The sequence below is a fragment of the Glycine soja genome, chromosome 8 (genome assembly GCF_004193775.1).
Source record: "Glycine soja cultivar W05 chromosome 8, ASM419377v2, whole genome shotgun sequence".
NCBI classification, from domain to species: Eukaryota; Viridiplantae; Streptophyta; class Magnoliopsida; order Fabales; family Fabaceae; genus Glycine; species Glycine soja.
The window spans coordinates 18,777,239-18,795,628 of NC_041009.1; the positions used below are offsets into that span (position 1 = coordinate 18,777,239).

The following is an 18,390-nucleotide window of genomic DNA, read 5'->3' on the forward strand; positions in this document are numbered from 1 at the left end:
TAAAATTATTAAAGCTTGAGATTTAGGTCTATTAATATTTATTATTAATTTTTTAAAGTAAAAAAGATTACACATATTAACTAAAAGATTCCACATATCATTATTTTTTTTTAGTGAAAAAAATCTCTTTCAATTTTTATTTTAAGCCTTCCTTTGAGTCGGCCTTACTTAGCATGGAGTCAATCAAATAAAGTAAATGTAATTGTGTGATTAGTATTTTTACCTATTGAATTAATCAATTGATTTACAGCAAATTTTAAGTTATTTTAGGAATGAATACATCAAATCTAAAGTTACTAAAGCTAGCATTTTTGTTTTTCAATTGATGTGAGGTGAAAAATCTAACAAGCACACGTTGAAGACATCAATCCAAGAGGTTTTAATAAACTGTACATGATCATAATTTTGGCAGTAATATCATAAATTTTTCACATGACATTAGGTAATTAGATTATGTTTCATAAAAGTAACTGAAAGCTAATTAATAACTAAACTAAAAAATTAATTTATTAAATTAAAAACATTTGATAAAATTGTTGTTGAAGTAATAAAAAGTGTAAAATAATAAAAAAAAAATCATGATTTATTTATAAGGAAAATAACAAAAAAAAATGAATAAATATATCAAGGATAAAAGTAAAAAAAATATACAAAAATAGAAACTAGTTTTTTAAAAAATACTACTTTAAGTATGGAGAAACTAAAAAAAATTTATTTACCGAACAATTAAATAAATTTTTCGACTAATAAAAAAAGTTAAAAACTAATTAAAATATCTTGTCCCTCTTGATGATTTTCTATGGGTAATGGGAAAGTGAAAGATTGAAATACCAAAAAATGACTTTATGCATTCAAAGAATCGGATGAAAACCAAATCAAAGGGAAAATAAATAAATCAATAAGAGGGAAACAATACAGGCACACGTACTAATTGAATTCTGATGATGAACAGGATTATAAAATTGTCACAATCATGCTATGAAATTGAACTTTTGTACTTGGTAACATACACTGATACACTATTAGTGGCTGGAAATCTCGTACAAATCTTAATTATGTCTCCCTGGAGGATGGCGCTGGTGAGTAACTGTGATCGTGATCACTTGAGTCTCTTCTCCATGAATTCTGAACTTGTGCTGCAAACTGCAGATTCCAGAGAATATCTTCCACAGAAGGCCTTTCAGTTGGGTCACCAGAGAGACACCTTACACATATCTCCATCATTGTCATTAATGACTCATCTGAACATTCCTTATGAACTGCTGGGTCAACAATGCTCCTTCTAGCTATGTCATCGGTTTTGATGCTTACCTGTAACTGCAGAAGGACCACACAGTAACATTGTTAGAATTAGGTGGTAGTACTTTACTACCTCTTGTGCTTAACACATCAAAGTTGGGTTCTGAACTTAGGTTGTATTCAGATATGTTGCACAATCTTTCTTAGATTGCATTTGATTTAAGTTAAAATCAACTTATGCACCCCCAACTTTTGGAGAAGTCAGATGAAAGAACTTCTATAAAATTTAGGTGCCTAGGTTGATTTTAACTTATAAGCAAAGTTTAGTTCATTTTATTTTCTTATTTTTTCTCCTATAAGTACTTACTGAAAAGGTTATCCAAATAGGACCTTCTTATAATACCCCTGTTTGTTGTGTTGTGCACAAAAGAGCTGGGAAGATGAAGGGGAAAAGGATTTTTGTTATCTTGCCTTTTGTGTTATGGACAAAATTGTAACTTGGTTTAATGGATAACAAAAACTCAGTTTTGTACTGTTTCTTGTGCTGTTTTGTCTAGTACTTTACATTTCTAAACATCAAAAAGTTTTTAATGTTGTATTGTCCCTTATTTTTAGCAAATCCAAGTACTCTTAATGTCAAATTGGGAAAGTTATCCAAAACTAGTCTAAAATGTTTAAGTATGAAAGTTCGAAGTTAATACTCACAAGATCTTTTAGTGTTCCAACTTCATTGTGGAACATTATTGGTCTTCCCAGAATGATTTCTAGCAAGACTACTCCAATATCATAGACATCATTCTTGTCTGCATCCTGGATCCTGCATAAATCATTAAAGCAATCCCCTCAATTACTTCCAAGAGAAAATAACTATACATTATTAGACACAATCAGCAAAGCACCCGTGTGTTTGTACAAGACTCTGGAAAAGGTTCTATTTCTCTAACTAGTTGACTTGATTGTAGACATTGAAGCCTTTAAGAACCAGGGTCAACAAGTTGTGTGTTTCACTAACATTTTTTTCACATTAGAGATCCCAATGGAGTGGTTAGCACCTAGCACTAGAAGAAGCAGATATATATGGATCAGGGTTGAGATATATCAAAGGGTATATGCATCAGGGGTTAAGGAAGAATTAAAAAATTCTTACCTAACTATCTCTACAACTAACTAATAGTATATCTATTTCAACTTTCAAGAAAAAGCATATATGCTAAAATTCATTAGTGAGAAAATCCAATGATTGTGTACCCCTTTTCAAACATTTAATTCTGTTGTGTTTAATTTGCTAACTATATCCCTTTCTTTTTAGATTATAATTTCTACTTTCTTAGTAGCTAGATTAGATTCTATTACAATATCAGCTTTCAGGAATTAATTATTATATTTTTTTACCTTGCTTGGACTTTTCCTTTTAATCCAGGGGAGGTTCCCTTGCTGATCTGAAATTTTTAAAGAAAAAAATGATGAGAACAAACAGAAATGAATGGAGATATAGTAGTAGTAAGGGAATATAAACAAAGATTTTATCCATTTACCATTCTTTTATTTTCAGCAGAGAGTGGTAGATTATAACTGCTTATTTTAACATTGTGATTGTTATCCAAAAGAATATCTGTTATCTTCAGATTATTTGAATATAGTCCAGGCACTATCCCTGTGTGCAAAAATTGAATGCCTTTCACCACTCCAATTGCAGCTGTTATTCTCTGAGTCCAAGAAAGCTTTTCCCCAGAAGATCCTATTAAAAGTATATATATGTTAGTGGAAATATTCATTTCCTTGTATGTGAACATGAGAAAGTTTAGGTACTATTTGGTTTGAGAAAATGTTTTTAAAGATTTGTTTTCAAACAACTATTTGAAAATAGGAAATAAAATGAAAACAAATTGACATTTTTGTAATTATATGCAAAAATAGAAAATGAAAACAAAATCTTAAACCAAAAAAGTTCTATAAAGGACTTCAGTGTACAAAATCATTGAAATTTATGGTATGAGGGAATACTAGAAGGAAGATTGTGATGGAAAATTTTCCTTACCAGAAACACAGCTTCTTAAACTTTTATTTTGAACAAACTCAAATATGAGATATACATTGTTTACACTTGAATCATCTTGGTTGCACTCAAAAGCATGCCCAAGTGCACTAACCAAGTGTGAATGCCTTAGCTTTGAAATTATCTCAACATGGTGCATGTAAGTCTGAGGGCCTTGTTTCTTTCTCATTTTCAAACCTCTAATAGCAATGTGCATTCCATCAGAGAGAACCCCCTTATAAATCTGCCATTATAGTTAAAATAAATTAAAATTAGCAAGTCACAAAGAAAATGGAGAACAGCTACACAAAGAATTATATGAATAATCAGCAGGGTGAATTATATCAGAACCTAAACAATACTAAACTATGACAGCAAAAGTGAGAATGAAAAAACTCTAGAATATGTTTGGATTGATGCTTGATGCCTATTGAAGAACTGAAGTTTTGCATATGGATTCCTGTAACTTATCCTGTTCTAAGGATAGATTACTAGCCCACTCAGTAAATATAATTTTCAACAGAAGTCATGCCAGAGATTCAGATGTACTACATCTGAGGACAAAACATAGCCATGGACATTGTACTCAGCAAGTTTTCTCAATTTTTGCTAACTGGCACTTATGTGATGTCCAGATTATTAACATATTAGTTCAAGTATGGAGTTTCTAGAGTCAAGTGGGAGTCATCACAAAATTACAGTTCTATAGGTTAGGGCATCTAGCATTTGGTAGGTAAATATATATGATTCTATCAACCTTAATAATCTCTAGAACATACCTGACCATGTGGGCCTTCACTTATGAAAGATGATTCATCGAAATTATTTGTAGCTTCCTTAAGTTCATCCAAAGCAAAGGTCCTATAAGCAGGAAGGCTGGCTCCCATCTTCATTGTTTCTGATATATACCCTGCAAACAAAGAATATAAAATGACTACATGTGACATGTAATAATTAATAGAAATGAAGCTTGTGAGTGACATGCTCCAATTCCTTGATTTCTATGACATATTCTGCACTTCAGCACAATAGATGTGCACTTATTTTAATATATTTAATCTATTATCTATTTTAGAAATAAAACCAGAAATTTCTCCTACTCTAATTCAATACTTTTGGCATACCTTGATACATTTACAGCAAGACAGAAAAACATATTCCCAGAATTTTGTTTTAGCCCTTAAACCAAAAGCTTAAAACACAATAATCTTATTTTTCAACATAAAACCTACGTACTAATAAGGCAAAGGATTTGAGGATTTACTTGCATCTGTGAGTAGTTTTGCTGTGTTTGCTGATGATACATGTTCTATTATGGACATTGTCGATGCCCTCACAACACGCTTGTTATTCACTCGGCTCATGACGTACTCCTTTATGGATCTTGTTAGTGTTTCCACAGCACCTTTGTCAGGAACCCTTTTGATGATATGCTCCATTATGGACCTTGTAGTAGTTTTCACTTCATCTTCATTGTGCTCCTGGCTGATAACATGCTCCAAAGTGGACTTTGAAGGTATTTTCCCTACTTGTTTCTTATGAACTCGGCTAACAACCAAGATAACCACTCCTACAATCAACATTCCACCAACAAGACCTCCCATACTTGATACGATAATTGCTTTACTAGTTGTTCTCTTGTGCTTCTGCTGATGGGGTATGATTGTCACTGCCAAAGCCTCATTGCTGCAGAAATCTGAAGGGTGCTGATCTTGGTTCTTGTTTGATAAGCAGTTTCTAGCATACAGAACAACCCTGGTCTTTGGTTCTAAACAAGTGGGAAGTTCACCTTTCAGAAGATTTGAAGACAAATTTACAAAGTGGAGATCATCATTGCATGACATGTTATTGAAAAGCATCCCAGTGAATTTATTTGAGGAAACATCAAGGTAATTAATGGAAGGCATTAACAATAAGGATGGTGGAAATGGCCCCACAAAACCATTCAAAGAAAGGTCTAGCCTTTGGAGCAGATAGAAAGAACTTAAATTAGAAGGGACACTTAACCTGAAGCTGTTATTCCTAAGCACAAGGGAAACCAACTTGGTGGGGAGAGAAGGAAAATGAGGTCCAAATGTGTTGTTTTCCAAGTTAAGAACTTGAAGGTTTGCCAAATTCTTAAGATGGGGAAGTTCCCCAGATAACTGATTATTTGATAGATCTAACACCCTCAAGGTATGAAGAGCATTCAATGAAGTTGGAAGGCTTCCACTAAGCCAGTTGTTCCTCATGCTAAGCACAGCCAAACCTTGTAGTGAGCCTACCCAGTTGGAAATTTCACCATTGAAGTTGTTATCATCAAGCACCACTGACTGAAGGTTCCTCAGAAGTGAAAGCTGAGAAGGGATGGCTCCATTGAAGTGATTTGAGCTAATGTTAAGTATTTCCAATGAAGACAATTGAGCAATGCTTTCAGGTAAGTTCCCCCAGAGTCCAAGAGAAACCAAAGAGAGGACTTTCAAGCTTGAAAGAGTGCCTAGTGTAGCAAATAGAGTATCTGAGGAGAAGTTTTGAGGCAGTGGAGTATACTCATTGCTGCCAACAACATGCAGTTGTGTCAAGCTATCCTCATAGCAAACTAATGTCAAATATGAGGTAGGGTCAATGTTGCAAAAGTCTATGTTGCTGCTTAGAGTACCTAGTGCTGATGGATAGCCAAGAAGTTGCTGAACCTTGAGAAGTGTTTGAGACTGAGAAAACTCTAACTGCTCTGAGAGTTGGATGGTGGCAAGAAACAAGGTTAAATGGAGTAAATGTGAAAGGGAAACTGGTTTTGGTGCCATCTCCTCTTTCAATGGATAGAGAGAGAGAGTGAGGGAGAGTGATCACGTAGATAAATAAGGACACAAAGGGGTTTTGGATTAGGCTTCTTAGGACCAAGCTTCTGCCTCTTCCATTCATTCAATACAAATGAAACCAAGTACCAACCATCTTTTTTTTACTCTAGTTCTTTCTGATCTTCCATGGTATGCATTAAGTATTGACATATAACAAGCACTAGGCACTGCAAAACATGAAACATTTTATAATGGACCACATTCTCAGTTCAGCCGTTAACCATATTTGCAATGCAAGGTGCTTATGCTTTTGTGTTTATTTGGCTGCACTTAGTTACATGACAACAAGCTAGTTACCTAATGGCTAACGCTTATTTTATATTGTGTATAAGAATAAAAATGTGTACCTTTTTGTTCTGTATCTTACTGAAATTTGTAGTGCAGCGCGCGACTGTGGCTGCGGTTTTGCATACTCTCGTCTCCTCTAATAATATAATGGTACTTCTTTCAGATTAAACTTTTTTATGTGTATTTTTTTATTTTAAAAATTGAACATGTTATAAGAAAAATTATAACCCTTATACACCTTATTAAACTAAATACAACTAAATAAACTGGATTCTCTTACTTATTATGTGTATAGAAAGTACTCTATCATATATTGTCTATGATGCATATTCCATACACGAGACCTATGAATAACATAACAGTAATTAGTAATTGCTCTAATTTTTTTTTTGTCAGCAAAAATAATAGTTCTAGTATAAGAGAATGTAAGTAAAAAATTAATGCAAAATAGTAATAATATTATTATTTTCAATGAGATTATTTCTTAAATATTTGTTATTTAATTGAGATTTTATTTTTAATGATTCATTTTTATTTTTAATATCAAATTTTAATAAATAATAGTTTGAGAAGAAAACTTATTTTCTGAGTGAAATTAACAAAATTAAATGACATTAATTATTATTTTTAATTAACGTGAAGATAGTTTTTCATTTATAATAATAATAGAAAACAGAGGGAATAATATTTTTTTTAAAGAAAGAGTCTTGCTTTAGATCTATTTCTTCTCTTAAAATTAATTGTCCCCAAACACCATTAATAATGTCCCTATTAACGTGACTGCCAAAAAAGAAGACATTGTAAGTGAAAAATGTCTAATCATAAAATATAGGACGGCGCTGCATTCCCGAGGCATCAATAAATAATTGTGTGGTAATATCATAGCACTGAAGGGCACACGAAAATGTGAAATTAGTTTGTCGTTTTCCATTAGAAGTTGCAAACACTGCCACATTGCCATTTTAATTGGGTCAAAGTCCATGGGTTTTTGTTTTACACTTACAATGGCCAGTTATTTTGGGACCATAAAAAAACTCGGTTAATTGCTCACCAATTTCTAGCAATGGTAGCATGCAAATAATCGAATATTATTTTAAATTCATTTGCACATTCTTTCCGGGAATTTCATTTTAATGATGGAAAAAAATTAATTATAAAAGTAGAAGAAAAATATGATGGGAATCGAGTAGAGTTTGGTACCAACTAATTGTAAACATGTAATTGGCATGTTCCAACCCCACCTCACCTCGACCCTCTTTGTAAATGTTATTTTGGATTGTAAATACTGAATTAATAAAAAAATATTATTATTTTCAAGATTTAAATTTAAGCCTACCTCAACACAAATAACTTTGTAAAATAAGAGTTATCTTTAATATATATATATATATATATATATATATATATATATTAATCGAATCATATCCCTAATTAACCCGAGATCTTCAATAATTATTTGGGATTTATAACATATCATACCTAAGTAATTTACAAAGAGCAAAATAAAATAATTATAATAAAATTATAAAAAATCAATACTATTCTAAATATAAATATTAACAAGCATTAAAGTATACCAAATATTTCTTAATTAGCATGTTCAAGGCATTGGATGCCAAACTAACAGATGGATTGGACATGAATCCAGAAGATATGTCACGAGAATAAATAGTAAGAGTTCTCAATAAATATTGAATAAGTTAATGATTTACCCATCCGTTATTATTTCAAAATTCGTGCATCCATGTGTCACTCTAGGAAAAGGAAGTAACAGACAGAGAATATTGTTGAGCTCGTGATACATTTGTCAATTGCAAAACGTAACCTTTTAAGCCTGATGACCGACTGAAAAGGGGCAAATGCTTGTAGGACCAAACTTCACGGGTATGCTTTTCATTTCTGTTCTATTGAAAAGAAAAAATAATAATAAATAATCATCACAAATGTGTCTAAAAAATATATATATAAAATGTAGTATCTGAAAAGTATAAAAAGTACGAAAAATAGATTTGGTCCTTAATTTTTGTTTGTTTAATAAATTAGTCTACATGACAAAGAGAGACGAATTTGTTACTAAAATGATTGTTAATCTGACCATTTATTTCTAATTGATAATATATGAACATATTTTTTATATAATATTTGCTTGATTTCTTCGTCTTCCTACTCTCTGGGAATACAAATATGACAAATACTTACTTTTGTCTCTGATTGTGTAATTCGCCGACAAATGTCTCTCGAAAGTGAAGATATAAAATTTAGTTCTGAAAGTGTAAAAAGTGTGACAAATATATCTGGCCGTTAACTTTCATCCGTCAGTGTTAATAAAATAGTCAAGATTCGAAGAAGTAAAATATGAGTTATATTTATCTTTTATGTATAATAAATTGTGACTAATTACTATAATTTGGAAAATTTTGTAATTATTGGTACATTGTTTTAATGTTTATTTTGGATAATTTTAATTGTGACAGACAAATTATGGTTGATAATCAGTATTATCATTATTATTATGCTTGTTTTAAATTATGCTTGTCAATTAAGGGATTATTGTAATGTTATGATTGTAACGATAAAAAATGATAAAAATTTATCTTAAAATTATATTTTACCCTTAAATAAAATGAAATTTTAGGTCTAATAAATTAGTCCAATAGAAACATCCTGATATTTAGGTTCAACAAAAAATTAGTGATATTTTCATCCAATAATGACAACTTATTGACATTTGGTCCAATGAAACGTACTCACATTTAGGTCTGAAAAAAAGACTGACATTTTTCTCCAATAAAAAAATATTGACATTTTTGTCCAATAAAAAAATTATTGACATTTACATTCAAAAATGGTATCTTACTGACATTTTCGTTCAATTTAGTCAGCATGGTCACGTTGACAATAATTTCAGTGACAAATTCGTCCTTCTGTGTCATCTAGGCTATTTTATTAACAGTAATGAATGAAAGTTAACAGTCGGATATATTTGTTGCACTTTTACAATATCGAGGACTAAATTTTGTATTTTATCTTTCACGGATGCATTTGTCAGTAAATTATACATCTAGGGACAAAAGTGACTATTTACCCAAGAAAAAAAACACAAAATAAGGCAAATCTATGACAATCACAAGTTTATATAGACTCATTACAAACTACAATAATGATATCTAATAGCTCTTGCATTTTCTTATTTAAGTTTTGGAGAAAGTGTTTTTTTTCATACATGAAGAAAATCACTTCATTTCATTCATAATAGATCATTGAGAAAATACAAAAGGAAATATAATAAAAATCATGGGAACTAACCCAATTCCTTTAGGCTCTAAGGTTCATACTTACGGATTAACTGTCGAGATCAACACACAAGATTGTGTTCTCACCTTTTAACAATAATAATATATAAGGATATGGTGCAAGAATAATTATCATCATCCAATAACAAACCCTGCACATCATCAATCATTCCAAGGCATCACAATCTCACACATGTTTAGCAATGCATTTTAGTTTCTAGTCAGCACATGAAGGCTTGAAATGGTAACCAACAATTGTTCACAGTCTTTATCTACTACATGTTTAAGAGAAGAGAGTTTTTTTGGTAGTTTACCCAACAATTTGGGACACTTCACAATGAAAAGTTGATGCAAAGAAAAAAATATGTCATTTTGCCTATTGTTATTTGAGAGGAACCAATTTTCCAATTTTTCCATGTCCATAAAGTATAGTCTCTCTAAGGAATGAAAAAGTATTAACTAAGCATTACAATAGAACTCACCATCAATGCAATATACTTCTTTCATTCCAATAATGTAAAGTTCTTTGAGGACATAGACGTTTCCAAGTGCTGGCAAAGATAAGATGTACAATGTGCACAATCTTTCAATTTTAAGAACATTAGGCTCTTGTAGGATGGATCTCCTATCCATTTTGGGAAACTCATACCATCATAGCACTTAATAGTAAGCTTTGCAACATTTGGTGGATGAGATACTATGTAGCCTTTAAGGAAGTTGTCTATGATGTTGGTGGTATTTTAGAACGAATTAAGATTGTGTGACACCCTCTACCCTAACATACATATAAATAAGAAAAAAAATATAAAAATATAAAATTTAATTAAATCAATTTATTCAAATTACTTAAATTAATTTGTGTGGATAAAAGGGTCACATTCGATTCACTGTTAGCAAATAAAACTTATTAAAAACATCTTTAACTCAAAACAAGGTCATTCAAGTTTACAAAAGAACTTAAGTTAAACAGTGAGATAAAATAAAGTAAAATACATGTTTGGAACGTCATGCAATTAAAATAAAACTCATGTCCAGCTGTCACATCCTATTAGAGCATTATGTCCCAGTGTTCTCTAGCAAGAGATTCTTTATAGTCTTCCACCTAATTATTTGCTCCCATGAAACAAGGTTCGAGATCACCAAAGGATCTAAACACAAACAACACATAGGGAGTGAGTTATCACATTTCTAAATAAAGTACAGATAAACAAAGACATAATCAAAATACATTATAGAAATATTTATAAAATATCTCAACTTAATACAATCCATGTCACTTCACCACTTTATCATTTAAAATTCATTTTTCAATAACCAATCACATTACATATAAATCACACACTCGATTCAAGACATAACAATACTCACCAATTTCATAATAAACAATTCACAATCATTATGTAACAATTATACGACTCAAGCCTATATGCAATGTGGTACAATGTCAATGAAAAACCACACTGGGGTGCCTAGGAGTACATAACAAGACACATCACACAATGGGTATGTTAGGTCACTCTCACTAAGTAAAATCATAAGGGACTAGTCAGAGTCACTCTGTTTTGCAAGAATGTTCTAACCATATGGGATCAATATAGGCTTACAGGAGCACTCAAACCAAGTGTATTTATCCCTAAGGCTAGACTTCAAAGAATTTGTTAGGGTCTTGCCTTCCTGATTCAGGTTCAACCCTTAAAACAACTTTTGCATGTAGACATTGCTCATGAGTTATATAATCCCCACGACCTCACACTTGTTTTCAAACACGTTTAACACATTGCGCTACAATTTAACACCCCAAGTTCCTAACTTGGAACCCTACACTTTCCTTGTAACATCTCACGCATAAACATTTTTCTCAATGTAAAAATCATTCGGGTTATTGTATAATTCACAACTCACAACAGAAGTAATTTTCAAATCAAGTGTTAACAACACACTTATTCACAACCATATCCCATGTCCACAATTTAACAGGGTGCAGCATTGTCTCTTGCTTCGCCTAGCTGCACGACACTTTTATCGCTCTTCTTCAACCCTGTTTTCATGGTTTAGGCTACTCCCATTTTGCTCACCGCTACTACAGAAATCACTTTTGCTTTTTTTCCTCTGGCTACTAAGATGTTTCAATTCACCAGGTTGTCTATTCCTGCCCATGAATTTAGCAGTAGTTTGAAAGGTTGACCTATATCGGGAATCCTCGGATCTACGCTTATTTTCAACTCCCTGAAGCATTCTGTCCCTTACTACACCATTCCTTGTCTTTAGGTGCCTAGGTATCCATCATAAGCCTTTCTTCATTTGAACCTCGCCCTTAAATTTAAGGTTATGTCATCCGAAGGTGCTACTAGGTGGAAAGATCTTATCAACATCTATGAATGATAAATCATAGCATAGATCAAACTACCAAATTGGAAAAATTGAAGTGATATCATATAGCTTTGTATCGACTAAGTTTACGAGTTGGAGATAAGCAGACTCGAATCGCTGACATCCGCCACAGGTTAAACCATCGCCTCTTACCCTGACTGATTCTACCATAAAGGCCAACGATAGACAATAGCTCCCCCCTGAACACAACTTACAACTTTCACCGTATTGTGCTCTCCAAAGAGCATCAATTCTCAAAATCTCTAAAGGTTCTGGAGCATCAAGCTACAAGAGAATTGAGAACAGAGAGTTTCCCCTATCACCTTTTTTTTCCCTCCTCAGTCATTGCTCTTAAGAATACTGGTTTTTAAGAATGTGTGATTACCTTTCTCTGACACTTATTGTGCAACTTGACAGGGGATATCTAATGCGTTCTGCTTTTTGAACAGGGTTCTATGGTCGGTTTGCGACCCTTGGATGCAGAAGGCGTCTTTAAGGTGATCTCGTAGTTCCTACGGGGTGGAAAGGATGAGGTTGGTCCATGATTTCCTTTTGCCGCATTTCGCTCAAAGGGTTGAAGGGAGATAGTGCATCAAGCTATTTGCAAGGGCCAGATAGATCCACTTCCCCAGGATCCTAAATGAGGAAACCCTAGGAGAGACATCAACTCCAACTATTGCCCATGTACAATCCATGCTAGATCTGACCAATTGCCCATTCTACCTCATCTACATTTTTGATAGCCCGTATTTGTCTTAATAGAGTCTTTCAGTGGCATGTTTTTGTTCTCTTTCCCATTACTTAGAAAAGGTGAGCCACCGGTTTAGGTACATGATACTATCATTGCAGCTTGGATAATTAGACATCCAATCCATAATCACAACGAACCAATTACAAGAGCGAGGCTCTACCAACTAAGCTATATCCCCCAAGCCGAGTGGAGCATGCATGAAGAAGTCAAGTCAGTTTTCTATTCTTTTTCTTAACGCAGCTGGGTCATCTTGGACTTGAACCAGAGACCCCGCATGTGAAGTAAATCATCGCACCTATAATCCAACCAATTGAGAGAGAATCAATAGATTTCTTTTTAGGAGTGATTCATCTTTCCCGAATGCAACATACAATTATCCGTTGTATTGTGCTCTCCAAGTGTGCTTGTTCCCCCTTTTTCTTTATCATGGAAAGGCTTTGTGCAATAACTCTAATGAGAAGAAAAAGGAAGGCATTAAGAGACCCTTATGGTACAACCCTAGACACTCTAAGATCCTTTTTCAAACATGCTCTCACCATTTTGAATCAAGAGATAGATAAATAGACACATCTCATTGCATTGATCGAGGGCATTTGTACTGATTGAAGGGGTCAAAGACCAAGAAGTGAGTTATTTATCAACCAAACATTCTATTCTTCTTATAGTCCTTGTGGAAAGGAAAAAGATTTTTCACATTCTTCCTTTCGAGAAGGAAGGACTAGGAAAATCCTATTAATTGCAATTTTCTCCAGACCCCCAGAAAAAGCATGAAAAAAGACTCTAAAGGTACGATTCCGCCGTCACCCTAGAATGAAAGGGGCAATCTCTTGGTTCTTGGTATGTGAAGATATGTTGTTAAGTGATCCATTTTTTTCCATTGGGGCCAAACCTAAACTTGTGCTTGAGAGATAATTATTCGTATATTGATAAGGGATGTATGAATTCTTGAGAAGAGAGGAGCCGTGGTGGTTCCCCTGGATCGCTTGGATCCCACGAGTGAAGAGAAAGTTGGATCTACATGGGATCTCACCTTAATTGCCCAATCTATCCTTTTGAGGATAAGTTTGATTTCAAACCTCGATTCAAATAAAAGAAGTACGCCATGTTAATGTGCCTTAGATGATCCACTTCTTAGGGTTAGGGGATGATGACCACATTAAACTATCCATGTGGATGAAAACCTTCACAGTCTAGGCACAACAAAACAATTATCAGGGGTGCCCTCTACCACTAAGCTAACAACTCATCGTGCGGGCCTCCCGCCGAGGCTCGCTATGCCAAATCAAGAGAAACCCCATCTCTCTCTTTCCTTTTCTCACCCCGATCCATGTCTTTCCCGTGTGGCGACATGGATGGGGGTGAAAAAAGTAGCTCCTACAACTTGTTCCGACCTTGGATAATAAGCTCATGAGTTTAGTCTTACTTCACCATCGAGAAACAAAAAAAGACTTCCCTCTCCAAATTTTACTTAGACATAACTCACTTCTTTTTAGGTGTGAAGTAGTGTCAAACTAAACTACCCAACAAGCATTAGCTCTCCTTGAAAAGGAGGTGATCCAGCTGCACCTTCCAATACGACTACCTTGTTACGACTTCACTCCAGTCACTAGCCTTGCCTTTCAGATCCCCCTCCTTGTGGTTAAGGTAACGAATTCTGGCATGGGCAACTCCCATAGTGTGACGAGTGGTGTGTACAAGGCTGGAGAATGAATTCACCGTCGTATGGCTGACTGGTGATTACGAGCGATTCCAGCTTCATGCAGGTGAGTTGTAGCCTACAATCCAAACTAAGGACAAATTTTTGGAGTTAGCTCACCCTCGTGGGATCGCGATCCTTTGTTCTGTCATTGTAGCACATGTGTCGCCCAGGGCATAAGGGGCATGATGAATTGACGCCATCCTCACCTTCCCTTGGCTTATCATCGACACTCTACTCAGGGTTCCAAACTAAATGTTGGCAACTAAACACGAGGGTTGCACTTGTTGTGGGTTTAACCTAACACCTTACAACACGAGCTAATGACAGATATCAACCACTTGTGTCTGTGTTCCCAAAGGCACCATTCTCTTTGAAGAGGATTCATGACACGTCAATCCTTGGTAAAGTTCTTCACTTTGCATTGAATTCCTTTAAGTTTCATTCATTGCACGGGTTGATAAGCACAACACCTAGTATCCATCGTTTACAGTTAGGACTATTGGGGTATCTAATCCCATTCGCTCCCCTAGCTTTCGTCTCTCAATGTCAGTTTCGACCTAGCAGAGTGCTTTTGTCGTTGGTGTTCTTTCCAATCTCTACGTATTTCACTGCTCCACTGGAAATTCCCTCTACCTCTATTGTACTCCAGCTTGGTAGGTTCCATCATCTATCCAGGGTTGAGCCCTGGATTTGATGACGAACTTAAAAAGCCACCTACATACACTTTACGCACAATCATTTCAAATAATGCTTGCATTCTCTGACTTACTGCGACTACTAGCACAAAGTTAGTTGATGCTTATTCCTCGGATATTGTTATTGCTTCTTCTCCGAGAAAAAAAAAGTTCATGACTCGTAGGCCTTCTACCTTCACGTGGCATTGCTACGTCAGGATTTCGCCCATTGTGGAAAATTCATCACTGCTGCCTCCCGTAAGAGTTTGGGTTATGTCTCAATCCCAGTGTGGTTGATCATCCTCTTAGACCAACTACTAATCATCGCCTTGGTAAGTTATTGCCTCACCAACTAGCTAATGAAACATGAGTCTCTCCTCGGGCGGATTCCTCATTTTGCTCCTTAGCCTACGAGGTATTACTAGTCATTTCTAGTTGTTGTCCCCCCCCCCCAGGGTATGTTCTTTCGTGTTACTCACCCGTCTGCCACTGGAAACGCCACTTCCTGTCTGACTTGCATGTGTAAGGCATACTGCCAGCATTCATCTTGAACCAGGGTTGAACTTTCCATGAGATGCCTAGTTGCATTACTTGTTGCTTCCTTGTTCGTAGACAAAGATGATTTTGAATTCTCTTCCATTCCAAGGCATAACTTGTATCCAGATGCTTCATATTTGAATAGAGTTTGCTCCCATAAATATAGCCCCCTCACCCCTCGTGTAATCCCATGAGCCTCTTATCCATTTTCAATTATTATTTGATCACGACATACAAATAGAAAAACTTACATTGGGTTTATGGATAATCAGGCTTGAACTGATAACTTCCACAACATCAAGGTGACACACAATCGCTGAGTTATATCCCTTGCCTCTATCGAGAAATAAAACTGACTAATCCTGAGGAAAAGGGTGAAGAAGCTTATTTCCTAGGATTAAAAACTGCTAGAAAATGTAAAAAACCATCACAAAGTTTCCAACCTTTCTTTCCTTGTCGTCTTTGTCTTGTTTGAACATCATTCAACCTTATTCCCGAGATAAAAAAAAATTCAAACAACAATCATTGAATGAAATGACACGACAAGCAAGCTAAGTACAAAATCACAACTTAAATTTGGTAAAATGAATTCCCAAAACCTGTTAGAAAACCCGAATCTAAATTCGCAATTGATGGCCACAACGACATTATTGGGTATTGGGTGGGGCTATGCCAGAGTGACGTTAGGGATGGTGGTGGGTGGTGGGTCGCTTCGTGAACTAAATTTGTTTCACCTCTTCTTACACCAGGAACTAGAGCTCACGTTGTACGGGTCGTCCTCATCGGAGGCGGTGGCAACATTGTCGTAGCCTCATTGGAGGTAATTGAGCTTCATCTAGAGGAGGAACGACAGTGGCTCCGACTAAGGCTTTAGATCTTGGACCATTGCTGGTTTTGGGCATGTCGTTTATGACTCGCCATGTTGCCAAAGTGTATGTTGGTTTCAAAAAAGCGAAATTTGTAGAGCCAAAGTTTTGGAAATGTTGAGAAGAAAGAAATTGAGGGTTTTTGAGAAGAAAATGAAGTATAATGGTTGTGTTTGGATTTGGCTTTTCCAGATTTTGGGTGTGGAAAATGTGAGAATAAGACGAGAAATTTATGTTGCCTAAGAGGTTTTAGTTGTTCTTAAGGATTTTGCAAATATGGTTTGTGACTTTAACTGTGACAAGGTTTTTGAGATTCTACAATTTTAATTTTGGTCACAATAAATTGCATTTGCAAAGAAATTGAAACTGTAATGTAATCTTAGCTTCGAAGAAGATGAAAAAGGTGAGCAAAGAGGGGTACCAAAATTTGTGGAAGCTTTTTTGCATTTGCGGAGATTTTTAATCCCCAAAATTTATATTTTAATATTTAAGTTGAATTAAAATTGCCATCTAAGTTTGAATAGGTTCATATTTGTTCAAATCTAACTCCGAGTCAAAAAGTCAGACATTTTAATTTTTTAGGATGAAAAACAAATAATTTTTTGTTGGGAACAAAAAACAAACTTGGATAATTTTACAGGAAAAAAACATGTGTAAGAAAAAAATAGAATGGAAAGTAATGAAATTCATTCGATCATGTAGAACACTTTTGTTATCCCTCCAAATCAAGGGAAATGTGATGGATGGTGTTTTTTTTTTTTTTAAATTTATTATTTTATCCTTTCTTTATCATTTTCTCCAATGGTTAATAAGTTGCGCATTATCAAACTATGGTTAAATATATTTTGAGGTCTTAATAAATTAATAAATTTTATTTAGGTACTTAATATTTTTTTTTTCTTGTATTGAATCTCTAATAAAATCATTTTTTTATCCTTATTATTTTATTTAATCCTTCCAATATATATATATATATATATATATATATATATATACACATTTGTCTCCTTTATTTATTTTGTATTTGTTTCTTTGAAAATTAATTTTTGAGGACTCAAAATTAAATTTTTATTTTATTAGAAACTCAACGAAAATAAAATAAAAATTATTAAATATCCAAAACAAAATTTATTAATTTTGGAAGGACAGCAAAACATATTTTAAGTCGCCAAAATAGTGAATTCAGCTAATTGTTCAAAAGAATCACAGAAGGAAAACAAATATCACCGAGGATGAAGTTTTACAATCCTAAAATCTAACAAAAGCACAGGCTAGAGATCCTGAAAACAAAATACAAAAAAGTTGCTAAATGAAAGCCAATAAGAGAAAAACACTGTTAGGATTATAAGAGATGCAAGGTACAATAAGAGAAGGAAACCACAATTGCAGTTTGTATTTTAAAGATAAGGATGATATAGGAATGAAAAATAATACTAATTTATTCTTTCTTATTTATTATCCAAATAATGGAATGCCTATTATTTCATTTCATTATAATATATCCAAACAAATGAAACAATTTCATTATATTTCATCGATTTCCATCAATCCAAACATAATCTTAGAAAAAGCTATAGAAATGAAAATAACAATTTATTACATATTATGTTTATTATCGAAATAAAAGAATGACAGTTTTATTTCATTCCAATATTCCATTACAATGAAACAAAAGTTTTATTCCATTGTATTTCATCCCACTCCATTCTATTTTAATAAATCCCATTCTATTCCATCTCTTTCCATAAATCCAAATATAGCCTTAGAAAAAAGCGAATCAAATAATTTTTACCAGAAAAAA

The 18,390-nt window shown here is 33.9% G+C and overlaps 1 protein-coding gene and 1 long non-coding RNA gene across 2 annotated transcripts; both read right to left on the reverse strand.

Moving 5' to 3' along the window:
- Window positions 1–865: 865 nt before the first annotated feature.
- On the reverse strand, window positions 866–6,396 carry LOC114422572 (probable inactive leucine-rich repeat receptor-like protein kinase At3g03770). The gene is made up of 7 exons (XM_028389004.1): window positions 4,539–6,396; window positions 4,054–4,184; window positions 3,278–3,518; window positions 2,775–2,977; window positions 2,632–2,678; window positions 1,945–2,056; window positions 866–1,317 (listed from the first exon to the last, which is right to left on the reverse strand). Exons 1-7 carry the CDS (start codon window positions 6,055–6,057, stop codon window positions 1,054–1,056), a joined length of 2,517 nt encoding a protein of 838 aa, XP_028244805.1. The 5' UTR covers window positions 6,058–6,396; the 3' UTR covers window positions 866–1,053.
- A 4,205-nt stretch (window positions 6,397–10,601) lies between these two features.
- On the reverse strand, window positions 10,602–16,977 carry LOC114421930. Its single transcript, XR_003668591.1, has 4 exons — window positions 16,323–16,977; window positions 16,167–16,210; window positions 15,975–16,085; window positions 10,602–10,840 (listed from the first exon to the last, which is right to left on the reverse strand). It is a non-coding gene; the product is annotated as an uncharacterized LOC114421930 (long non-coding RNA).
- Between the last annotated feature and the right edge of the window lie 1,413 nt (window positions 16,978–18,390).

What these genes read in the sequence shown, in the direction of transcription:
- LOC114422572 (XM_028389004.1), bottom strand. Translation starts at nt 6,057, where the DNA reads ATGGCACCAAAACCAGTTTCCCTTTCACATTTACTCCATTTAACCTTG. An exon ending in TTTAAGAAGCTGTGTTTCTG is followed by an intron (nt 2,978 to 3,277) that starts GTAAGGAAAATT and finishes TACTTTTAATAG; the next exon opens with GATCTTCTGGGGAAAAGCTT. An exon ending in TTGGAACACTAAAAGATCTT is followed by an intron (nt 1,318 to 1,944) that starts GTGAGTATTAAC and finishes GTCCTTCTGCAG; the next exon opens with TTACAGGTAAGCATCAAAAC.